The 25,539-nt window shown below is 42.4% G+C and overlaps 1 protein-coding gene across 3 annotated transcripts in view; it reads right to left on the bottom strand.

The window, feature by feature from the left end:
- The window catches only part of herc2 (HECT and RLD domain containing E3 ubiquitin protein ligase 2), a 192,596-nt gene that overhangs the window by 20,007 nt on the left and 147,050 nt on the right, over positions 1-25,539 (bottom strand). For all 3 annotated transcript variants that reach the window (XM_055636505.1, XM_055636506.1, XM_055636507.1), the window contains exons 69-83: positions 25,190-25,381; positions 24,581-24,734; positions 21,782-21,889; positions 20,826-20,957; positions 19,264-19,422; positions 17,252-17,370; positions 17,025-17,150; positions 16,734-16,889; positions 15,539-15,654; positions 13,745-13,943; positions 12,417-12,631; positions 9,145-9,322; positions 6,452-6,613; positions 3,723-3,814; positions 111-250 (exon numbers count right to left, since the gene is read on the bottom strand). In XM_055636505.1, the coding sequence (XP_055492480.1) occupies positions 111-250; positions 3,723-3,814; positions 6,452-6,613; positions 9,145-9,322; positions 12,417-12,631; positions 13,745-13,943; positions 15,539-15,654; positions 16,734-16,889; positions 17,025-17,150; positions 17,252-17,370; positions 19,264-19,422; positions 20,826-20,957; positions 21,782-21,889; positions 24,581-24,734; positions 25,190-25,381 (2,248 nt within the window). The remainder of the gene's footprint in view (positions 1-110; positions 251-3,722; positions 3,815-6,451; positions 6,614-9,144; positions 9,323-12,416; positions 12,632-13,744; positions 13,944-15,538; positions 15,655-16,733; positions 16,890-17,024; positions 17,151-17,251; positions 17,371-19,263; positions 19,423-20,825; positions 20,958-21,781; positions 21,890-24,580; positions 24,735-25,189; positions 25,382-25,539) is intronic.

Raw genomic sequence — 25,539 nt, 5'->3', positions numbered from 1 at the left:
TGACTAGATTAAAGCCCTCAATCACTTTTGTAATTTTATGTAACAAGTCTTCAAGGGTGCCACACATCTATATTAGCTTAGCTGCATATTTCAAATATTACAAGTCTTACCATCCTCTGTACAGCACACACAGTGCAAAGATCCAGTTGCAATTGCTATCACCTTCTTCCCTTGTAAACCCTGGACTTGCCGAGGTCTCCTGACATGGTCATCAGAACCGTGACCCAACCTATGGTAGTCACCTTTACCCCTGTAAATTATAAAATACATTCGATTACGAATTCAGCCAAACGGTTAAGAAAACAAAAATATTTCCACTTCCTTACGAATTTCTAGCATCTGCAGTTTGTGGTTTTGAGGAGAAAACTTCCTTCATGAATTTGTGACAATAGATTTGATGTAATCCTGCAGCTTCAATACGTTTTATGCACTGACCAATAATTTTGAAGTAGAGTAACTGCTCCTTGTACCTTCCTACACCTTAATTTCCTGCATGAATCTTTTAATTTGTTATACCACTTTATTCTCAATACAACGATTTCCGCCTAGAGTCATTGAGTGAAACAGTGGAAACAGGCCTTTCGGTCTAACACACCCATACCGGCCAACATGTCCCAACTGCACTAGTACCAACTGCCTGTGTTTGATCCATATCCCTCCAAACCTGTCTTGTCCATGTACTTGTCTAACTGTTTCTTAAACGTTGGGATCATCCCAGCCTCACCTACCTTCTCTGGCAGCTTGTTCCATACACCCACCACCCTTTGTGTCAAACAATTACCCCTCAGATTCCTGCTAAATCTTTTTCCCTTCACTTTAAACCTATAAATACTTACTCTTCTCTCATGTTTATCCTCTTCTTCCTCCCATATTATTTTAAACCCTCACATTTCTTGGCGGGGTATTGGTCCTAAAACCATGCAAATGTGCTTCCCCACAATACATCATTGTTCAGTGCCAAATTTCTCCTAATATCTTAGAATTTACATTTTTCCCCTAATATCTTTAAAAAATATTTTTTCCCTGGTCAAATTTTGTTTCCCCACAGATTTGTTTGGAGCATTTATTTAAATGTTGATTTAAAATCCTGCTTTGAATTTGCCTTCCTTTGAACAATTCTATTTTTTCCCCCCGTCATCTTTGGTCCTGAGACGATTTTAAATGAAAAATGATGCCTCATCGTTCCTATATTTGTTATCCACAGTGCCCTCCATAATGTTTGGGACAAAGACCCAACATTTATTTATTTGCCTCTGTACTCCACAATTTGAGATTTGTAATAGAAAAAAAAATCACATGTGGTTAAAGTGCACATTGTCAGATTTTATTAAAGGGTATTTTTTATACATTTTAGTTTTATCATGTAAAAGGTACAGCTGTATCTACACATAGTTCCCCCCCCCAATTTCAGGGCACCATATTGTTTGAGACACATGACTTCACAGGTGTTTGTAATTGTTCAGGTGCGTTTAAATGCCTCCTTAATGCAGGTATAAGAGAGGTTTCAGCACCTAGTCTTTCCTCCAGTCTTTCCATCACCTTTGGTAACTTTTATCGCTGCTTATCAACATGAGGACCAAATTTGTGCCAATGGAAGTCAAATAAGCCATTATGGGACTGAGAAACAAAAATAAAACTGTTCGAGACATTAGCCAAACCTTAGGCTTACCAAAATGAACTGTTTAGAACATAATTAAGAAGAGAGCACTTATGAGTTTACTAATCACAAAGGGACTGGCAGGCCAAGGAAGACCTCCACAGACGATGACAGAAGAATTCTCTCTATAATAAAGAAAAATCGCCAAATACCTGTCCGACAGATCAGAAACACTCTTAAGGAGTCAGGCGTGGATTTGTCAATGGCCACTATCTGCAGAAGACTTCATGAACAGAAATACAGAGGCTGCAATATGGGCTAAAAGAGACATAGACAATGGAGTATCAAGGCATTTGCAAAACCTGTTTGGTCAATTTCTGTGCAAAGCTGAGAGCTGCAAATTGGTGCCTGGAAGTCTAGGTCTTAGATTGAACTATCAGATAAGATGAGGTCCAGATGTCCTCATAATTGTTAAAACGTATTAGTACTTTGCAGAGAAACCCAAAAGGTGTTGCAACTGCATTAGCATGATAGGCTGGCTGATGAAGGATTGTACATACTGTTAATAATGTTGCAAGGTGTTGATGTTACTGTTTGAGGATTGGCTGAAGTATGAAGCCTTGTTTGTATTGTTTATACTCCCTGGGAGAATGTTGCATTACTTGGGTCAACTGACTTCTTTCCAGAAGCTTCTGTAGAAACATTGTAATGTAATCGATATCTGTGATTGGTTGGTAGGGGTACCACCCCCATGTAGATCTGCCCCACAGGGTTCGATGACCTCCACGAGGTTCGTTATTGATCTTCTGGAGGAGCGCTTGGGACTGGGTAACCTTTTGGAAGTATCTGCTTGCACGAGCTGAAGGGCTTGGACAAGCAGAGACAAGGATCGATCCCGTGGTGTGGTTAGGTATCGTCCAGGGAATTCGTCATTGTTTCATAAAATAAAAGATTTAGTGGTCCAGTGCTTGACTCAGTGTTTTACTGAACTAGACTAAGGGGGTTAGCTCTAGGAGCATAATTACAACTGTAAGATGCAATCCATTGGCTAGTCGCAAAAATAGGATGGCCAGGTTACAGTTTTCCCCAAGAAGTACTTAAAAGAGCAACCACAGTTCTTGTGGACAGATGAGACGAAGATTAACTTATATCAGAGAGATGGCAAGAGCAAAGTATGGAGGAGAGAAGGAACTGCCCAAGATCTAAAGTATACTACCTCCTGTGAAACACGGTGGTGGGGGGGGGTTATGTCCTGGGCATGTATGGCTGCTGAAGGTACTGGCTCACTTATCTTCATTAATGATACAACTGCTGATGACAGTAGCATAATTAATTCTGAAGTGTATAGGAACATCCTGTCTGGTCAAGTTCAAACAAATGCCTCAAAACTAATTGGCCCGCTGTTCATTCTACAGTAAGACAATGATCCTAAATATACTGCAAAAGCAACAAAGGAGTTTTTCAAAGCTAAAAAATGGTCAATTCTTGAGTGGCCAAGCCAATCACCCGATCTGACCCCAATTGAGCATGCCTTTAATATGCTGAAGAGAAAACTGAAGGGGACTAGCCCCCAAAACAAGCATAAGCTAAAGATGGCTGCAATACAGGCCTGGCAGAACATCACCAGAGAAGACACCCAGCAACTGGTGATGTCCGTGAATCGCAGACTTCAAGCAGCCATTGCATGCAAAGGATATGCAACAAAATACTAAACATGACTACTTTCATTTACATGACATTGCTGTTTCTCAAATATTATGGTGCCCTGAAATGGGGGACTACGTATAAACACTGCTATAATTTCTAAATGGTGAAACCAAAATGTATAAAATTACCTTTTATTAAAATCTGACAATGTGTTCTTTAACCGCATGTGATTTTTTTCCTATTACAAATCTCAAATTATGGAGTACAGAGGCAAATAAATAAATGACGGGTCTTTGTCCCAAACATTATGGAGAGCACTTTAACTAGTTCTTGAAAAATGACACTAACGTCTTAATTTCAAAGTTAGAAAACAATTAGCGATTGTTCTTAAGAAGGTCCCCAAAATATTTATGATCTACAGGAACTAATGAGTGCACTTCAACATTAGAAATATATACAATAAAAGATGGATATTTACCAAGTATAAACAGATCCAGACTTGGTTAAGGCCACAGAAAATTGTGATCCACATTCCACCTTAACTACCCCAAGTCCAGTTAGAGAATCAATCTAATGGGGAGAAAATGAGATATCAGCAGAAGCATCCCCATATTGTACTGATATTTCAGGTAAATTGTCTCACTTATCTGCACATGAAATGTTGAATATAAAATGCATCCATTGCTTAAATTCAGTTCTACCCAAATACAAACATAGATGGCTGCTTACATAGTCTGGGATCGATTAGGCAGAATAAGTTTGAAACACTTATTAAGTCAGAAAGTTAGATGTCCAATAACATTTGTATTAAATCCTTAGCTATGTGCAGCCCAAATGATACAAGGCAGTCCATACATGCAACATTGAGGGGAGGATTAAATACAGATAAAGTATCACAGAGTTATGTTGCTTGAGTGTTTGTCGTGCACACACAGCAACATTTATAGGTGGGAACAATTCTAAAGGATTCTGTGCAAGCACTATGTACAAGTCCATAATAAATGTCACATAGCTGATCAGCTATAAGGTGGCTCAGTGGCGCAGCTGGTAGAACTACTGCCTCACAGCACCAGAGAGCCTGATCTCAGATGCTGTCTGTGTGGCGTTTACACGTTGTCGGTATGATTGCGTGGGTTACCTCTGGGTGTTTCAGGTACCTCCCACATCCCAAAGTCTTGCAGGATTGTAAGTTAATTGCCCCTAGTGTGTAGGGCGTGGTTGAGAAAATGGGATAACACAGAACCAGACCCTGTGGGCTAAAGGGCCTGTTTCCATGATGTATCTCTAAACGGAACTAATTTAATCAACTGACAACCATCTTCATTTTGGCAACTGTGCATTAATAATAATAATAATAATAATAATTTTATTTATAGAGCACTTTAAAAACAAACATAGCTGCAACAAAGTGCTGTACATCACTAATCATTGACAAAAAAGTTAATACAAACCAAAAATAACAATCAAAAGAAATAGTAGGAAAAGACATGTAAAATAAAGAAACATCAAAAACACCACAAACAGAAGCAAAGCCTCAGGCATGGTCAAAAGCCAGGGAGTACAAATGCGTTTTAACACTGGATTTGAAGATGGACAGTGAGGGGGCCTGTCTGATGTGCAGCGGCAGGGTGTTCCAGAGTGCCGGAGCAGCAACAGAGAAGGCTCTATCCCCTCTGAGCCTCCGACTAGACCTCGGTACCTCCAGGAGCAGCTGACCAGCTGACCTGAGGGACCGGGCAGGAGTGTATGGGTGGAGCAGCTCAGAGAGGTAAGGCGGGGCGAGCCCATTCAGAGATTTAAAAACAAATAACAGTAACTTAAAATGAACCCGAAAGTGCACCGGGAGCCAGTGTAGGGAGGCCAGAATTGGCGATATGTGCTCCCTCTTTCGAGTCCCTGTTAAAAGGCGAGCAGCAGCATTCTGAACCAACTGGAGACGAATGTTCAAAGCTTTTCAGATACACAAATAAATCTTATATTTCCTTATCAATTCTAGTGTGAGGTGAAATAGTTGAATTATACTGTCTTAAAAACTCCCACCCCAAACAATTTGCATTCACTTTGATGCAGAACTGTTGCCCCAAAGCTTCACCCTGCAATAAATAGGTGGCCCAGAATAAAATTAACATTAATATCTATGGCTGGGTGCTAGGCCACATAAAGGCGGCACGGTGGAGCAGCTGCCTTGCAGCAAATGTAGTGCCAGAGACCCAGGTTCGATCCCGACTACGGGTGCCGTCTGTATGGAGTTTTACATTCTCCCTGTGACCTGCGTGGGTTTTCTCCGAGATCTTCGGTTTCCTCCCACACTCCTCAGATGTACAGGTTTGTAGGTTAATTGGCTTGGTAAATGTAAAAATGTACCCACTGTTTTAAATATCTGGGAGTCCACATCTCTGAGGATATGACATGGTCATCACACGCCTCAGCACTGGTGAGTAAGGCAAGGCAGCGCCTTTACCACCTCAGGCAATTGAGGAAATTCAGAGTGTCTCCGAGGATCCTCCAGTGCTTCTACGCAGCGGCGGTGGAAAGCATTTTGTCCGGGAACATTACCATCTGGTTCGGGAATTGCTCTGCCAAGGACAAGAAGGCTCTGCAGAGAGTAGTGCGTTCGGCCGAATGCACTATGGGAACTTCACTCACCCCCCTGCAGGAACTATACAACAGGAGGTGCAACTCCAGAGCAAACAAAATCACGAGAGACCTCTTCCACCCCTGCAACGGACTGTTCCAGCCGCTACGGTCAGGCAAACGCCTCCGTTGCCATGCGGTGAGAACGGAGAGGTTAAGAAGGAGTTTCTTCCCAGAGGCAATTCGGACTGTAAACGCCTTTCTCACCAGGGACTAACTGTACAGAACATTTTTCCTTCTATTATTTATTATGTAAAATAATATGTGTGTTATGATTGTGTTTATAATTTGTTTGGTTGTTTTGATGTTCCGCGAGCATTGCCACTTTCATTTCACTGCACATCTCGTATGTGTATGTGACAAATAAACTTGACTTGACTTGACTTGTGTAGGATAGTGTTAGTGTGCAGGGATGGCTGGTCGGCGTGGACCCTGTGGGCTGAAGGGCCTGTTTCCGCGCTGTATCGCTAAACTAAAAATGTGGACATGAGGACAAGAAAAAAAAATCCCACGCTTCAGATTTACATTTATATGCAGTATGGATAAACCGACTGGTTAAAAACATTCGGGTACCTTCATTGGAACTTTACAGCCATCACTACCTCCTCTTCCAAGTTTTCCGTAATCTCCGTCTCCCCAGGACCAGACAATGTCATCATCTGTCAGACACAGAGTCTGGGCATCTCCGCTTCCGCATGCAACGTCTACAACCCTGTAACCCTGCAGTGCTTCCACCTGAGAAAGGAACACATTCAAATTTGTAAGGATAATATCTGTTCCGGCATCTCCAGGGGAGGCAAAGATACAATAAAACATACGATTATAAATAGTGCTCGGGACAATGATATAACGTTTTTTTCCATTAATTTCCAGGTAGGCAGAAGATTAAAAAGCAAACGCTAATCTCCAGATTACCATATAACCATATAACAATTACAGCACGGAAACAGGCCATCTCGGCCCTACAAGTCCATGCCGAACAATTTTTTTTTTCCCCTTAGTCCCACCTGCCTGCACTCATACCATAACCCTCCATTCCACAGACAGATTACTCCCGGTGCCACATGCTAACGGGAGTAGTAATAGGAAGATAGGACAGATGAATGAATGGCTGGCACAGGATTTAGTGCAGGGAGCAGGGATTCCATTGAGATCTCTTCTGGAGCAGATTTGACCTGTACAAGAGGGACTGGTGGCATCCTGAGCTGGATTCTGGCACATTGAGATTTGCTAGTGCTGGTTCGGCAGGGTTTAACCGAGACATGCAGAGGGGTGGGAACCAGAGTTGTAAGTCAGAAGTTGGAAGAAGTGATCGGAAGGTGTGGGTCAGGATCAGCAAGTCTCCAAAGGGGCAGACAAGGAAATGTGAGGGAATATGGTGATGCTGACGGCCTGTAGTGTATTTAATTTCAATGCAAGAAGTTTATGGGGAAAGTAGATGAATTTAAGAGGCTGGATCAGTGCTTGGGATTATGATGTGGTGATTTTTGTGGAAATGTAGTTATGAGAGGGATATGATTGGTGTTGTGGGGTTTTGATGTTTCTGACATGACCGAGAGGGAGGGAAACGAAGTGGAGGAGTGGCGCTACTGATCAGAGTGACTGTCACGGCAGCACTCAGAGGACATACTGGAGGGTTCATCCGCTGAGATGGAGTGGGATTGTACTGTAGGCCTCCCAATAGCCAGCGGGAGATAAGGAAAGATTACATCATAAGGAAAGCCACATCATAGCGGGCGACTTTAATTTCCTCAACATTGACAGGTCATCAATTCTACTGTCTTTTACAATACCAAGACTGGCAAAGTTTCCTTTCTGCTTCTTCCCTTTATTACTTCTCATCTCCACCCAAACTGCTTCTACTTGTACCACAGCATCTAGTACCACCTCATCCAACCATACATTTTGCTGCAGCCCAGAGGAGATGTCCTGCACCAGGTATGCAATATAATCATCTGCTTTTTGTTGCAAAGAGTGCGAATAGCTCCTGCTATACAACCTTCCAGCACTACATTCTTGTCAACTCCCCCTTCTTTATTGGCTTCTAAAACTAGTTTTGAACATACTTTGATCTCCAAGCTCAGAAAGAGGATTTCAGTATAGGAGTAAAGAGGTTCTTCTGCAGTTGTATAGGGCTCTGGCGAGACCACGTCTAGAGTATTGTGTACAGTTTTGGTCTCCTAATTTGAGGAAGGACATCCTTGTGATTGAGGCAGTGCACCGTAGGTTCATGAGATTGATCCCTGGGATGGCAGGACTGTCATATGAGGAAAGATTGAAAAGACTAGGCTTGTATTCACCGGAGTTTAGAAGGATGAGGGGGTATCTTATAGAAACATATAAAATTATAAAAGGACTGGACAAGCTAGATGCAGGAAAAATGTTCCCAATGTTGGGCGAGTCTAGAACCAGGGGCCACAGTCTTAGATTAAAGGGGAGGTCATTTAAGACCGAGGTGAGAAAAAACTTTTTCACCCAGAGAGTTATGAATTTATGGAATTCCCTGCCACAGAGGGCAGTGGAGGCCAAGTCACTGGATGGATTTAAGAGAGAGTTAGATAGCGCTCTAGGGGCTAGTGGAGTCAAGGGATATGGGGAGAAGGCAGGCACGGGTTATTGATAGGGGACGATCAGCCATGATCACAATGAATGGCGGTGCTGGATCGAAGGGCCGAATGGCCTCCTCCTGCACCTATTTTCTATGTTTCTAAAGGCATGAACTTCATGTAAAAGAGGAATTTTAATTTAACTGAACAATCAAACCATCAATTGCCATTATCATAATTTATCAATCGCAAATACCAAATAGCCATAATACCGACTATGATCTGATGTCTTTATTGATATATGCATGCTCTACTCTGCTACTTGCAGAAAGCAGGGAAATAACAGGGGGGCCATCTTCATAGTAAAATCTAGAAATATTTTTGCATTGCTGTCCAAGTGGACCAAGACTTCCTCCAAATGATAAAGTCTACACAAGAATTCCCAGGGAGAGAACCAACGGTCTCATTGATAATTCTGGACTGAACACAGTTTATATTTGAGCCGGGGACAAACAGTAATAATTCAGAATATTAACATTTACCTTGACTTTCTAACAAATCTTTTTGATCAGTTCTGTATGACGATAAACTTCCCCAAATTCAAGAGTTGATCAATGCCAAACCCTTCACATTGTTGGCAACTACAGCAATAATTTCCTTTCATGATCAAGGCTAACAAGGGATTAAAGTTTCAATTGAGACCTCATCCGTCAGACTCACCAGCTTTGGTTTCAACTGATCTTCACTGTCCCCATGTCCCAGTCTTCCGTATCTGCCTTTGCCCCACGTGTAAAGCTCTCCCGCGGCTGTAACGCAAGCACTATGTGCTCCTCCCGCAGCGACATCGATCACTTCGATGCCACGCAGCGATTCAATAACACGAGGGCGGTCACAAGGACTGAAAAAGACAGAGGAGCAAAAACTAAATTAAATTAATGTCCTCCCCACAGAAATCAGAATATTTGAAACAAACTCACATCCACCCAAAAAAAGAGAAAGCTTAAGATGTGGACGGCACAGTGGCACAGCGGTAGAGTTGCTGCCTTACAGCGCCAGAGACCCGGCTCCGATCCTGACTACGGGCGCTGCCTGTACATTCTCCGTGATCTGTGTGTGTTTTTTCTGGGAGCTCCGACTTCCTCCCACACTCCAAAGACGTACAGGTTTGTAGATTAATTTGTTCTGCAAATTGTCCCTAGTGTGTAGGATAGAACCAGCGTATGGGTAATAGCTGGACCCGTTTCTACGCTGCCTCTAGAAATTATACGAATAAACTAAATAAATAAATGTCCATCAGACAGCATTATCAATTTTAGTCAATTGATATAATCAAAGAAACTTGATGAAAACAAGGTATTATCAACAGACCAACAAGGCAACATCAACGGTAATTCGGGCTAAACACCAATTTGCTGGAGGAACTCAGCATGTCAAGCGGTTTCTGCGGGGGGTTGGAGAAGGAATTTTCATTGCTTCAGGTCAAAATTTGTCATCAGGACGCAAAACATCCACCATTCCTTCCTGCACCCTCCTACCACACAGATGCTGTCTGACCCGCCGAGTTCCTCCAGCAGATTGTTTGCTACTCCAGATTCCAGCATCTGTAGACTCTAGCATCAACATCAGTTGTAACTCTTCTTGTCCAGCCACTCACACATGGTGGCCATCATGAAGACTGTTTGAATTACATCGTTTCACTTGGCTCCCTGGAATCTGAGCTGCACCAAATGAATTAGAATGGAAGGGGGAAAATGTAATTAAAATGTAGCCAATCTTTAAAGAGAAGAAATATCAACAATAAGAACAAAAAATATTGTGACTGAAAGGTCTCGAAACTAAATATTGACTGCCCACTTCCTGCAGAGATATTGCCTGACCCGTGTGTTGCTCCAGCAATTTTAGTTTGATTAGTAGATGAGCTAATTAAAGCCAACATTGAGCCGGATGAGGTAATTAAGAGATATTCAAGCCATCCCCAATTCCCTGCTATTGGTCCAGAACTTTACAGGTCACACCACCTCGAGCACACATCCACGTACTTTATTTTTTGTTTTTGAATACAAATACTTTTATTCAGAAAACAAACACAAACATACAAAAAAAGCAACACGATCAAAACAACAGTCATCCTCATCAGTATTACACGCGACCTCCAGCGTTCACGGAAGGCCTCCAAAGTCCACGTGGACACCGTGTGTTCCCTCTCCAAGGACGCGCAGAAATGGGCGTAGGCTCGGAAAAGGGACAGGCAGCCGACCCCCGGTGCGGCCATCGACTACCCGCTGCCTGGACCATCAGTGATATCCACATATCCAACCTAGCAAGTCTCGCATCATCATTATAAATCTCTAGCTTCAACAACATCCTCAAGAATGGATTCTGGCTAATGGCAATTCATCCTCCTATGGTGTGGTGCCCAGAACTAGTATAAAATAAGAACTACAACACAGTAAGAGGGCATAGAGGCCATCACAGCCATATGATTTCACATGGAATTCCATCCAAGGCCTAACCAATGTGCAACACATTACCTAGCTTGACATGTTTCTTGGAGTAAGTACTACAGCTGACTGACAGAGTTCAGGCTGATGGCTACATTGGGTTTTCAAATTTTTGACCTTCATGGTTAGGAGCAGGTTTTACTAGAAGACAACATTAATTCAAAAAATATACAAGGGAATACACAATAAATTTTCTTCCACATTTAGACATAATGGTATATGGACACACTGATCTGTTCTGTAGTCAATGCCTACTATGTTCTGTTGTGTTGAAGCAAAGCAAGAATGTCATTGTCCTATCAGGGACACATGACAATAAACTCACTTGAACTTGAACTTTTACCGATTTTTGGCAGTCGATCAATTAATGTATATATTCCTGTAGCCGACAACTTACTTCTTCACTAACATCAGCCACACTGCTAATTATGATGCCAACTGCAACTATAAAATCAGGTTACCTCTTTTTCTTCTTACTTGTACTTCTTACTTTGATTTTGTTTTGGAACGGCAGTAAAACGGCATTAATCTAGCATGTTTGAGACTTTGGAGGCACCAGACAAGCAGATTTCCATCAATATTCCAACATTTCTAATTCACTTTTTTTTTCCTCCCCCAAGATATTATACAGCAGAATATTAAACTTTCCAATGAATCCACAAGAGAGTGTGAGAACCATGTACTCAGTGCACGAGAGAAAGCACGGCGAGCAAGTACCAAACCATCCATGTTTTCACATAGCCGAACTGTTGATGATATGGAGTTTTACCGTCCTTGGCATTTCATATCACACAACTTGCGTAATTAAATACGTTTAGACACAACTGTGTCCATCTGGCTCCTCAGATCCTGGTGAACTTCTACCGCTGCACCATCGAGAGCATCCTTACCAACTGCATCACAGTATGGTATGGCAACTGCTCTGTCTCCGACCGGAAGGCATTGCAGAGGGTGGTGAAAATTGCCCAACGCATCACCGGTTCCTCGCTCCCCTCCATTGAGTCTGTCCAAAGCAAGCGCTGTCTGCGGAGGGCGCTCAGCATCGCCAAGGACTGCTCTCACCCCAACCATGGACTGTTTACCCTCCTACCATCCGGGAGGCGCTACAGGTCTCACCGTTGCCGAACCAGCAGGTCGAGGAACAGCTTCTTTCCGGCCGCTGTCACTCTACTAAACAACGTACCTTGGTGACTGCATTCGGCCCTTCGAGCCTGCACCGCCATCATCACGACTCAGTATCCTGTACCTGCTTTTCTCTCCCCCCCCCCCCCCCCCCCCCCCCCCCCCCGGACACTTATTATTTATTTATTTATTTATTTTTTTTATTCAAATCGTTTGCTATGTCGCTCTTCAAGGGAGATGCTAAATGCATTTCGTTGTCTCTGTACTGTACACTGACAATGACAATTAAAATTGAATCTGAATCTGAATCTGAACTTGTACTTGGCTTTTAAACCAGCAATATGCAATAATAGAACATTACTTTCTTACCTCCTATTGCCGTGTCCCAGCTTGCCATCCTCTGCCTCACCCCATGAGTAGACTTCTCCTTCTGATGATAATGCAAGGCAGTGCTTGCCCCCTGAATTTACTGCCACTTTCTTCACAAAGACGTGTTGAATGGATTCCAACAAAGTGGGACTAGAGACTGACTCTGTTCCGCCAATCCCCAGTCTCCCCCCAGCTCCATATCCAGTTGCGTACAACTAACACAAGACAAAGAAAAAATATTCATACTGTGATCACTTTCCTCCTGGGACCAGATTGCTCACAATTGATGACTTAGCAAAGTGATTTCAGCAGTGTGAACTTAAAAAAACTACTGGTCCAGATCATAGAAACATGGAAAATAGGTGGAGTAAGCCATTCGGCCCTTCGAGCCTGCACCGCCATTCAATATGATCATGGCTGATCATCCAACTCAGTATCCTGTACCTGCCTTCTCTCCATACCCCCTGATCCCCTTAGCCACAAGGACCACATCTAACTCCCTCTTAAATATAGCCAATGAACTGGCCTCAACTACCTTCTGTGGCAGAGAGTTCCAGAGATTCACCACTCTGTGCAAAAAATGTTTTTCTCATCTCAGTCCTAAAAGATTTCCCCTTTATCCTTAAACTGTGACCCCTTGTTCTGGACTTCCCCAACATCGGGAACAATCTTCCTGCATCTAGCCTGTCCAACCCCTTAAGAATTTTGTAAGTTTCTATAAGATCCCCCCTCAATCTTCTAAATTCTAGTGAGTACAAGCCGAGTCTATCCAGTCTTTCTTCATATGAAAGTCCTGACATCCCAAGAATTAGTCTGGTGAACCTTCTCTGTACTCCCTCAGAGAATGGCAAGAATGTCCTTCCTCAGATTAGGAGACCAAAACTGTACGCAATACTCCAGGTGTGGTCTCACCAAGACCCTGTACAATTACAGTAGAACCTCCCTGCTCCTATACTCAAATCCTTTTGCTATGACAATAGGTGCAGGAGTCAGCCATTCTGCCCTTCGAGGCAGCACCACCAATCACGGCGATTGTGGCTGATCATCCAGTCAGTACCCCGTTCCTGCTTTCTCCCCATATCACCTGACTCCGCTATCTTTAAGGGCTCTATCTAACTCTCTTGAAAGCATCCACAGAATTGGCTTCTGATGACAGAAAATTCCACAGATTCACAACCCTCTGTGTGAAAAAGTTTTTCAAATTTGGGAAATTAAATTGCATTATCTTTCAACATTGATATTAGGCACATCAAAAAACAAATCAATAACAAAACGTATTCTTTAAAATGAGATAACATGCACAGAAAATATTAAGAATGGCTTTTCACCTTTCCGTCTGCTGTTACGGCAAACAAGGTTTGCTCGCCACCAATGAGCTGCACAGGTCTCAAGGTTGCCAATGCTTCACATGGTGTTGGGATTTTAACTTTTGCCCCTTCAATTCCTCCCAGCTGACCTCTGTGGTTGTGACCCCAACCATAAATTGTTCCACTCCCACCCGCGGAAAGGGTCCAATCATCAGACCGCCTGTTGAACAAAGATAATATTGAAGTATAAATGCATTTCCCATAGCTTCCCTTAATTCTGCTTTTTTTCCCCCCACAAGAAAATAAATCTACAGGTAAAAACAGTCAATACAATGTGATCCCTACACTTGTTATGAGGATATGGGTCTGAGAATTCGTCATATAGCAGTCATTAATTTCACAATTTATTATTTTTTAGGAATAAAAACATTTTAATATATTTTTAGATACAAATAATATTTTTCTAAGAAATATAATTCTTACATATATTCAAGAAATTTAAGAATATTTCATATTTATTGAAGCAATAAATACAGAAAAGTGTTACTTCAGGGCTCCATTTTGGTAGGCACTGAATACTGGAACAAAGATTATTTTTTTCGTCCGGCATAAAGCACAGAAAAAGAGGAAAAAGCAGAGGACGGCACTGCAAGTTAAGCACGAGCTTAATATTGAAAGAGGGAAAACAGGAGCAATAAAAGCATTATCACAGGTCACGTTACCCAGCCTTTTTTTAACGATCAAGACAAATTAATCAGATACGTATAATTAAGAAACTGGTCAAATGTTGTTACACGGTCACATGTTAACGTGGAGATGGCCATGGAAGGAAAGGAATTAAGAGAGTGATGTACAGGAACAGATTCATGACCTGAAACACCAACTGCCCATTTCCCTCCATAGACACTGCCTGACACACTGAGTTCCTCCAACAGATAGACACAAAAAGCTGGAGTAACTCAGTTGAGTTCTTCCAGCAGTGTATTTTACTCCAAATTCCCGCATCTGCAGTCTCTTATGTTACCACAATGTGGTCAGAAGGTATATTGAAGTAATAAATCCCTGGGGCCTTATCAAGAGTATCCAAGCACATTGTGGGAAGCTAGGAAAGAAATTGGATATTTGATATTTGGCACAGGTGAGATGCCAGAAGACTAAAGAGTGACAAAGGAGGTCTGTGAGGCCAAGCCAATGAATTACAAGCCACAAGCCATCAAGTTGCCTTTATCAGTCAGAGCTTTGAGTACAGGAGTTGGGACATCATGTGCAGGTTACTGTTGAGACCGCACGTGTAGTATCAGGCATTTTTGCAGTGACCCAGCTACAGGAAGGATGTTATTAAGCTGGAAAGGATGCAGAAAAGATTCATGAGGATGTTACTGGGACTGGAGGGCTTGAGTTATTTGGAGGCCCTGGGACCTTTAAAAGTCCCTATGGATAGGAGGCAGAGGGGTAATCTAAAATCATGAGCGGCATAGAAGTGGATGGGTATAGTATTTTTCTCAGTGTAGGGGAGTCTAAAATTAGAGGGAACAGACTTAAGGTAGGAGTGGAAATGTTTAAAAGAGAGTGTGGTGATTAAATGGAATGAAATGGAATGACAATTACAATGTTTAAAAGGCAATGGTACAGTGGCATGGACAGATATTTAGATAAAAAAAGCTTTAGTGGTCAGATGTAGGTAAAATGGACCAAATGAGAGACACCTTGGTTGGCGGGGATAAATTGGGGCAAAGAACCCATTTCCAAACTCTATGACTCTGAAAGTACTATTTATTACACACAAGGAAACATTGAAAACTATGGACTCCACACCTGTTTATCCATTGGACAAGCTGTTCGTCTTGTTCTCTTCTGTATATATCATGGCTTTCATGAAGAACATTCATACTTTCATTATCAATCATCAGTTCGTGGATTTTCTTTGCCACCTGTACCAGAAAAAATGCAAAATGTTTGAAACCGCTTAAAATGTTGTAATTGGAGTACAGCAATTGCACAATTCTTATTTACTGCAAAACAGTGGTTTGACTAATTAAATAAAGGTCCACCGCCGATTTACCGGCATCCTTGGTTCCATATTATCCATTTTGCCGGACCCCAGCCATGATCATATTGAATGGCGGTGCAGGTTTGAAGGGCCGAATGGCCTACTCCTGCACCTATTTTCTATGTTTCTATGTAACAGAGGTCATGTAACAATTATCAACTACACCTCTAAACCACTAATTATACCCCTCCCATGTGTCTAAAGCACTATGGGCAGCCTCCTGGACACAATGAATGAGTTCAACATTTACATTCAAAATTTCCAGCATTCCTTCTAAATTCTTTTTGTACAGTCAAATAATTTACCTCCGATGTTATTTTATGTGTTGTCATTGTTTTCTGTATCAGTGGGAAGAATTCAATTCTTCCATCAATAACTGAATATTTACAACTCAGTTCTCAACAGGTGTAATTACATCATAGAATGAATGAATGAATGATTGAATGAAAACTTTATTGTCATTCAGATATACACCTAGATATACACCTAGACACAGTGCACCTTGAACGAAATTTTGTTGCATTTTACTCTCCAAAATCAAGTAATAGTTAAAAGTTCTAGGTGCGTTCATAAAAAATGCCTCATGCGCATGGTTCTGTAAAATAAATATATATAAAAAAGTTTTAAAAAAGTGTCGATATTTAAAAAGTTCTAGCCTCGGTTTTTTTGATTGTTCTGAATTGAATTACATTTGTTATTTTTGATTCATACTTACACAACACATTTATTAATTTCTAGGAAGCTTATATCATAAACTCCAGCTTCACAATCCTCCATATAATACCAACCACATACCATCCACAAAAATAAATGAGTTAACCATCCTATTTTAAAGGAATTGGTAAGATAATGTGTGTAATTTTCGCATGAGCCATTCTGTGTGGATGAATTAGGACTTTTCAAATAGCCTGATCTGTTATAAATCTGGTTCGGAAGAGTAAAATCATACTAATTTATTACCTCGTCGGGAAACTGCCGAGGCAAAGGTGTTCGTTTATCCAGAGCCACAGCAACCCTCAAAGCTGTGCAGTATCTTCTAAACCATGCCCACTTATGTGTCTCAGCACAGCAAGGCAAAGTATCAAGCTCTAAATCACTTGCCAGGGCGACCAAAACCTGAAAACCATAAAGGAATCATTTAGAAATGGGTTCTTTCACAAACTTGTCAAGAATTGAACATCAGGTGTAACGCGATCCGTAAATTGAAATTCCCAGGTGTTCAACCACATCCACAGAACCAAAAATACTTGCCTTGAAAAAGGGGCTGTGAAGGAGCTGCTTTCCTCCTCTAACGACTGGATCTTCGTACTCATACTGACGCTGTAAAGCTTCCGGGAGACCTTTGACCAATGCGGCTAAAGCTGTCCCTGTAAAGCTCTAAAAAAAAAAAAATCGCAATAGTGAGCATATTATGCTTGATGGTTCATTTGAAAAAGCAACAAAATAAATTGAGTGTGTTAAATGCATTGTCATCGTACCAGAGTACGCGATTCTCCATCGCTGTCACCAAGTAGCCGATTGATGTTTATAGTCTGACCAAACTCTGTTGTTAAAAGCTTGCGCAATCTCTGCAAAGCCCACATCCTGTGACTGGCAGCTTTCAGTACAAAGCAAAAAGATTGTTAATACATTTGTCTCAATAATACCTTCAATGAGCAGTTACTGTACTTCTATACTTCCTACTTCTTCCACAAACCCACTCCCAGAAGTAGGATAGAGATCTTCTTGTGCTTGCTTTCCACCCCCCGACCTCCCACTAAATAATCCCACCAATAAACACATCATTTCTCCCCCTTTTTAGCATTCCCAGGAAAACATTGCCCCAAGGATGCCTTAATTCACCACAATATTCACATCTTTCTCATGCATAATTCTCATGCATCTGCCCTTTTGCCTCCTTTCTTCCCATAGTCCTGGATCCCACTTTTTCAGTCATTTATTTGCAAGTCTATTAATTTTAGAAAATATATATTCACTGTTCAAGATATGGTTTTCTCCACAGTAAGAAGAAGACTACATTATATGGGTGTGGGTGTGTGTGTGTGTGTGTGTGTGTGTGTGTGTGTGTGTGTGTGTGTGCGCACACACTCAGCACCTCTAGTGTGACCCTGCTCTCCACGTCACCTACCATTTTAGCATCTATGTCACTCCTATTCCAATTTATTTGTCATTAACTTCCTTCACTTCACAAAGATGGATGCAAGTTCAAGGAATTGTACCTCATCTGCCATTTGAACACATTACAACCTTCAAGCTTTGATAACGAGTTCAGCAAATGCAAATAATCAGCATTTCCTTTCAATATTTCCAGCATTCCTTCCAAATCTTTTTTAGTAACGTCAGCAGTGGCTGTCTCGCCAACAGTCTGACTGTTCTTTCTTCTTTTTGTTATTTTTAGTATGTGTTAAAAAACATGTTTTGGTGTTCCTTGGCTTGTTTTATGTGGGAGGTGGGGTTGGGGGGGAAAGTTTTTTTTCCAATCTCTTATCTCGACAGAGATGCAATTTTTTTTCCGTATCGTATCTCCGTCCCCTCTGCGGCCTAGCATCGTGGAGTTGGCGGCCTTTGCTGGAGACCCACCCGGCGCTCTAAGCCGCAGGAGGCTGCGGAACGTCAACATTGCAGTGCTTGCGATCCCTTTGCTGGGGATCGAAGCTTCAACCGTGAGGGCCAGTGGACTTTTAACATCATGAAGCCCGCGGTCTCTGGTAAGAAGAGGCCGACTCGGGTGCTCCATGTCGCAGAGAGAGTTTCAATCGCCCGGACACGGGAGTTTCGATCACCCTGATGGGCGCTTCGATCGTCAGCTGCGGGGGCTTTGATTGCCTCGACTGCGGATGGTTTGACTGCCACAACCGCGGGAGAACAAGAGGAAAATGATTGAACTTCACTGCCTTCCATCACAGTGAGGAATGTGGAATCCACTGTGATGGATGCTCATGTTAACTTTTATGTAGTTACGTGGCTTTTTGCTTTCTACTTAGTTGGGCTGTATGGTAACTTAAATTTCACTGTACCTCAATTGGTACAAGATACAAGATAGATTTATTCATCACATGTGCCAGATGGCACAGTGAAATGAAATTCCCATACAGCCATACAATAAAAAAGGAACACAACACACTATAGGGTTTGACATAAAACATCCCCACATAGCAAAGTGTGGGAAGGCACCAGTCAGTCTCTTCCTCCACTATTCCCCGTGGTCATGTGACCTACATGCGACAATAAACTGATCTTGAAACCCTAAATAATTATTTGGTATTTTTAACATCACTGGGTCTGTGTTACCTTAAAGTCACATCCCTTTTATCATTTCATCTTTCACCCTATTACAGATCTTCCCTTTCTCCCACTCTCTCCTCCACATCTCAAAAATGTTTGTCCCCCCCCAGTTCTAGTGAAAGATATCTGGTCTAACCATTTCGTCCTCACAATTGTTGTCTGATTTGCGGAGTATTTCCAATATTTCTGTGGTTTCTGGACTTACCAAGAGCACTTAGCTGGGCACAAGCTGCCAAAGAGGCAGCTAAACGTGGTACAATGCTTCTGTTTGATGCAAAGCTCAATCGGAAATCCAACAAGCACGTAACTAAATCCATTGATGGGCAAGACAAAATACAACGATCTGACAGAAGATCTTTAGGACCTGGTTTAAATGTTAAAACATTAATGGTGTGATTACAACAGAAATAATACTTGAAAGAAGTTTATTCTCAAGACATCAGCGAATACTATAAAGTTACCAAAAATCAATGGTTGCATAATTAAACTAATCAATATTATTAAAGTTGTACCACGAGATTCAACAAGAGGCAAAACAGGTTTATTTCTGTGGCTCCTTAGACAGAACTTCCCACTCTCAAATGTAATGTCAGCATCCATTAATTTCCACTTAGGATGCAAAAGAAAAATTAAAAAGAAAAAAGCCATGATCTAATGACAGGATTATTTTCAAAGTCTGCTCTGACCTTTCTTCCAGTGTTTGAATGAAGGATAACTATAGGAAAAAATGCAGATTGTGTATGGCCTAAGGATAAGTTTGTATGTTGTGTACGTTGTATGACGCAAACAAGACAAGAAACGGCAATACAGACATCAAACTGTCTGTAACTCAGCGGGACAAGCAGCATCTCTGGAGAGATGGAATGGGTGACGTTTCAGGTCAAGACCCTTCTCCAGTCCAGACGCCTTGACCTGAAATGTCACCCATTCCTTCTCTCCAGAGATGCTGCCTGTCCCGCTGATTTATTGCAGCTTTGTGTCTATCTTCAGTTTAAACCAGCATCTGCAGTTCCTTTGTACACACAAAACATCAAGTGCAGTTATCGAAATATACAAACTAATTTAAAGACATGTATTACTGAACATTAACATTAGCAGAACCCACAGTAATTAGCAAAAGCTCTTAAAAATACAAAGCAATAGAAAGATCTTCAATCATAAAAGGCAAAGCACACATCTTTAGCTTAGTTTAGTTTAGAGATACAGCACGGAAAAAGGCCCTTCGGACTGCCGACTCCACGGCGACCAGCGATCCACATACACTAACACTATCCAACACACGAGGGACAATTTTACTGAAGCCAATTAATCTACAAACTCGTACGCCTTTGGGGTGTGGAAAATAACCGGAGCACCAGAGGACAACCCACAAGTTCGGGGGGGGGGGGGGGGGGGGGGGGGGGGGGAAAGAACGTACAAACTCCTCGGACAGCACCCACTCAGGATCGAACCCGGGTCTCTGAGCCTGGAGCTGTGAGGCAGCAACTCTACCACTGCGCCACCATGCCACCCAAGTATTCTGACATCGCCCAACAATCTCAGAGCATTTTTTATTAAAGTATGGAGGAAAAATAAAACATTGGTCCAGCAAAAACATTGGCTACAAGATATGGACATTTGGACTTTTCAAGGTGCATCACTGCTTTCAGTTCCTGTATATGTGTTCCAGTCTCATGGAATAAAATAATATGGCAGGTCTTGCTGCCAGGGTGCCTGTTTGCCTAATCTGTGCGCTTAATAATACAAAGATACACAAATACAAGTTACCTGCAGCAGGCATAATGGGGTACACTGTAAATCGCCACCCCCAGCCATTCACAGACCCATCACTGGTAAACTTCCACTTCAGCTCATCTCCAGGAATTCTCAGTTCACTGGACCAGTCTGACCATTCTCGACCTGTGTCAGCCAACATATCAGTGCATAACAAACATGCATAACCTGTTACACCACAATACCTAGTAACTTGGTGTGGGCCATGAGACTCATTGCCCTGCACAAAACAATTATGCACAGAAAGGTGTGAAGCCAGTGGTTCACCATTTCTCTCTGTGCTGAAGTAACAATGATTAGCAAGGGTGTCACGAGTCATGGGGAGAATGGGGTTGAGAGGGAACGATAGATCAGTTATGATTGAATGACGGAGTGGACTTGATGGGCCGAATTCTGCTCCTAGAACTTATGAATGTAAGAACATATAAATAACATAACTCTTTAACCAGATATTTATTTTCTCCTTTGTTTATAAAATGACCATAAGGTTTAAATTTACATACAGCCAAATAGCATAATTTAATTTAATTTTAGTCATTTTAAAATCCTAGGATGAAAAGGATGGTCTTAATTTACACCAAGTTAAGAAATAATCATTTTTTCCATAGACTGGTGATTTCATTAAATGCCCTATTATTGATCAGTTGCACAAAATCTGTTTAACAGGTTAATTCCTCAATCTTTCCTCCACAGTAACTTACTTGGAGGTTGCTCAAGAATGTACATGATCTGAAATCTCCCAATGATATTTTAATACAACCGTCAAAGTTCAGAAACAGCACAAATATATGCCCCAATAGTTGAAGCCCGAAAAAAACCCTTTAGGTCAATTGGAAAAGGAAAAAAATGATTTTTGTGAATACAATCAATTTAATATTCCAGATTTAAAAATTAAGGCAAATTATCGCTCGTGACATGCAGATGAAAACAAGATGCAAAAAAGTTCATACCTGATCGAACAGAGACAATTCTGTTGGCACCGTCCATTATGGTTAGTGGGTCATGGCGACGCTCTGTGGAACACTGTCGGTCAAATTCCACTCGAAGGCCTTCAGCGCCTGAATAACCAAAATAAACCAAAATGAAAGTCATCTGCTTGCAAATCTACACTTCCTTTTCACATGGCACTTTCTCCTCCCCCCATACCAAACCATGAAAGGTGCCACAGGGCATGAGCAGCAGAGGACCCAGAATCAGTGTGTTCTACCCCAACACTGTTACATAAAGGTACAGTGCCCTCCATAATGTTTGGGACAAAGACCCATCATTTATTTATTTGCCTCTGTACTCCACAATTTTAGATTTATAATAGAAACATCACACGTGGTTAAAGTGCACATTGTCAGATTTCAATAAAGGCCATTTTTATACATTTTGGTTCCACCATGTAGAAATTACAGCAGTGTTTATACATAGTCCCCCAATTTCAGGGCACAGTAATGTTTGGGACACAGCAATGTCATATAAATGACAGTAGTCATGTTTAGTATTTTGTTGCACATCCTTTGCATGCAATGCCTGCTTGTAGTCTGCGATTCATGGACATCACCAGTTGTGTTTTCTCTGGTGAAGCTCTGCCAGGCCTGTATTGCAGCCATCTTTAGCTCATGCTTGTTCTGGGGGCTAGTCCCCATTCAGTTTTCACTTCAGCATATCAAAGGCATGCTCAATCGGGTTCAGATCGGGGTGATTGACTTGGCCACTCAAGAATTGACCATTTTTCAGCTTTGAAAAACTCATTTGTTGCTTTAGCAGGATGTTTAGGGTCATTGTCTTGCTGTAGAATGAACTGCCGGCCAATGAGTTTTGAGGCATTTATTTGAACTTGAGCAGATAGGACGTGTCTACACACTTCAGAATTCATTATGCTGATGAGGTGGTATGCTTTGGATCTTGGGCAGTTCCTTCTCTCCTCCATACTTTGCTCTTGCCATCACTCTGATATGTTAATCTTCGTCTCATCTGTCCACAAGACATTTTTCCAAAACTGTGGTTGCTCTTTTAAGTACAGGTGCACAACCTTTTATCCGAAAGCCTTGGGACCAGACACTTGTCGGGTTTCGGACATTTTCGGATTTCCGAATGGAAGATTTTTAGCGTAGATTAGGTAGGTAGCGCGGGCGGCTTGAAAAGTCTGGAGCAGCTGCCTCCTCCCCGGAGACCGGGAGAATCATTGCATAAATGTTAGTCAGTTAGTTTGGAGGGATTTTATGTGGTGGTGGTGGTGGAGTAGGGGTGAAGGGGGAAACTTTAATTCTTAGTCCCCTACCTGGTCGGCGACTCCCAACCTCGCGGAGCTGGGGGCTCCGTCCGGCCGCGGGCAGCGCCGGTTGCAGCTCCGACCCCGGCAACTCTACCCTGGCTGCGCGGCTCCAAATCCAGCGACGCCCCGCGAATGTTGGGTCGGCGGCCACAGCGCTCCGGAGCTTGCCGCATGGCGACCCGGTAAGGCATTGCCCGCTCCCCGCTGGTGTCCCAGCGCTGCGACGCCGCCGACTCCCAACATTCGCGGAGCTGGGGCGTCCGGCCGCGGGCCGTGCTGGATTTGGAGCGCCTCGCAGCCAGGGGTAGAGTTGCCGGGGTCGGAGCTACAACCGGCGCCGCCCGCAGCCCCACCGGCCACAGCGCTGCGGAGCTTACTGCACGGCGACCCGGTAAGGCATTGACCGCTCCCCGCATCTCCGACCAGGTAGGGGACTAAGAATTAAAGTTTACCCCTTCACCCCCCCTTCACATAAAAGTCCTCCAAACTAACTGACTAACATTTAAGCAATGATTTACAGATGTTTAAGTGTCTCCCCGGTCTCCGGGGAGGAGGCAGCCGCTACAGTAGTACAGACCTGGGTTGACCGTGGGTCGTTTCGGGTCAAGTTTGGCGCAAAACGCGAGCTTTGGTGCGCAGATGACATCTGGAAAAAATGGCCAGTTTTCGGAGTTTTTCGGTTTCCGGAACACCGGATAAAAGGTTGTGCACCTGTACTTGGTAAACTGTAACCTGGCCATCCTATTTTTGCAGCTAACCAGTGGTTTGCATCATGCAGTGTAGCCTCTGTATTTCTGCTCATGATGTCTTCTGCCGGCAGTGGTCATTAACAAATCCACACCTGACTCCTGAAGAGTGTCTGATCTGTCGGGCAGATGTTTGGGGATTTTTCTTTATTATAGAGAGAATCTTTGTCATCAGCTGTGGAAGCCTTCCTTGGCCTGCCAGTACCTTTGCGATTAGTAAGCTCACCAATGCTCTCTTTCTTCTTAATGATGTTCCAAACAGTTGATTTTGGTAAGCCTAATGTTTGGCTGATGTCTCCAACAGTTTTATTCTTGTTTTTCGGTCTCATAATGGCTCATTTGATTTTCATTGGCACAACTTTGGCCCTCATGTTGATAAACAGCAATAAAAGTTTTCAAATGTGATGGAAAGACTAGGTGCTGAGAGCTCTCTTATAGCTGCATTAAGGCGGCATTTAAACACAAAGCAATTACAAACACTTGTGAAGCCACGTGTCCCAAACATTAGGGTGCCCTGAAATTTGGGGGGGGAGGGGATTGACTATGTATAAACACAGCTGTAATTTCTACATGGTGAAATCAAAATGTATAAAAATGGCCTTTAATAAAATCTGACAATGTGCACTTTAGTCACATGTGATTTTTTTCTATTACTAATCTCAAATTGTGGAGCACAGAGGCAAATAAATAAATAAATGACGGGCCTTTCTCCCAAACATTATGGAGGGCACTGTAGGTACCTGGTATTTTGACTGTGCCAGTTGTAGATGTGTCATCAGTGTACGGGTGACTACTTTCCACTATCACAGGCTGAGGAGAATGGCGGCCACTTTGAGAATCCGATGCCACATCTTCCAATTCAGTCACACACAGCTCCAACAGCATGTCAGCAACCTGTGTACAGAAACGCAGTTCATAAGTTCTATGTGCAGAATTGGGCCGTTCGGTCCACTCTGCTATTCAATCATGGATGATCCATCATCCCCCCTCAACCCCATTCTCCTGCCTTTGCCCCATAGCTCCTGACACCCTTACTAACCAAGAATCTGTCAATCTCCGCCTTGAAAATATCCATTGACTTGGCCTCCACAGCCGCCTGTGGCAATTAATTCCACAGATTCACCACCCTCTGACTTAAGAAATTCCAGTTTAAAATCTAATAATAAATACAGTATAGTAGCTCATAGCATTTGGGATAAGCAATTAAAAAAAAAAAAACATTTGACGAGCAAAGTAATCAAAAGACAACATTAAATTAAATAAACACCTTATTAAAAAAAGTTAAAACAACCGTGAGAGAAAAATAAGATAGGCGAGTTTCTAGCGTTTCATGAAATGCTTATATTTACCTGTGGATAGGCAGTGCCCATTGCTGAAAGCACAGCAGACAAGACATCTTTGCCTTTCTCACCAGCACGGCTCGACACAGCCAACTTCAACAAATCAACCATCACTCGAGTGTCATCTGGTATCAGGAGACTTGTGAATTCATCCAAGCGCTGCGGTTCAGGACCTGATGATTTGGTCTGGTTTTCTGAATCCTTTAAGGAAAATGTTTCATTTATAGTCAAAAGGTTGAATCAAATCAATACGATGCATCTTTAAAATGTGAACATGTACAGTATACATATTTTGCCAGAAACAATTATGACCTCCCTTTACCATGAGATCAGTACCAGAGAGCAAGATGCACATTGGT

This window comes from Leucoraja erinacea, chromosome 6 (genome assembly GCF_028641065.1).
Source record: "Leucoraja erinacea ecotype New England chromosome 6, Leri_hhj_1, whole genome shotgun sequence".
In the NCBI taxonomy this organism is placed as follows: Eukaryota; Metazoa; Chordata; class Chondrichthyes; order Rajiformes; family Rajidae; genus Leucoraja; species Leucoraja erinaceus.
This window is presented reverse-complemented; position numbering and strand designations above follow the sequence as displayed.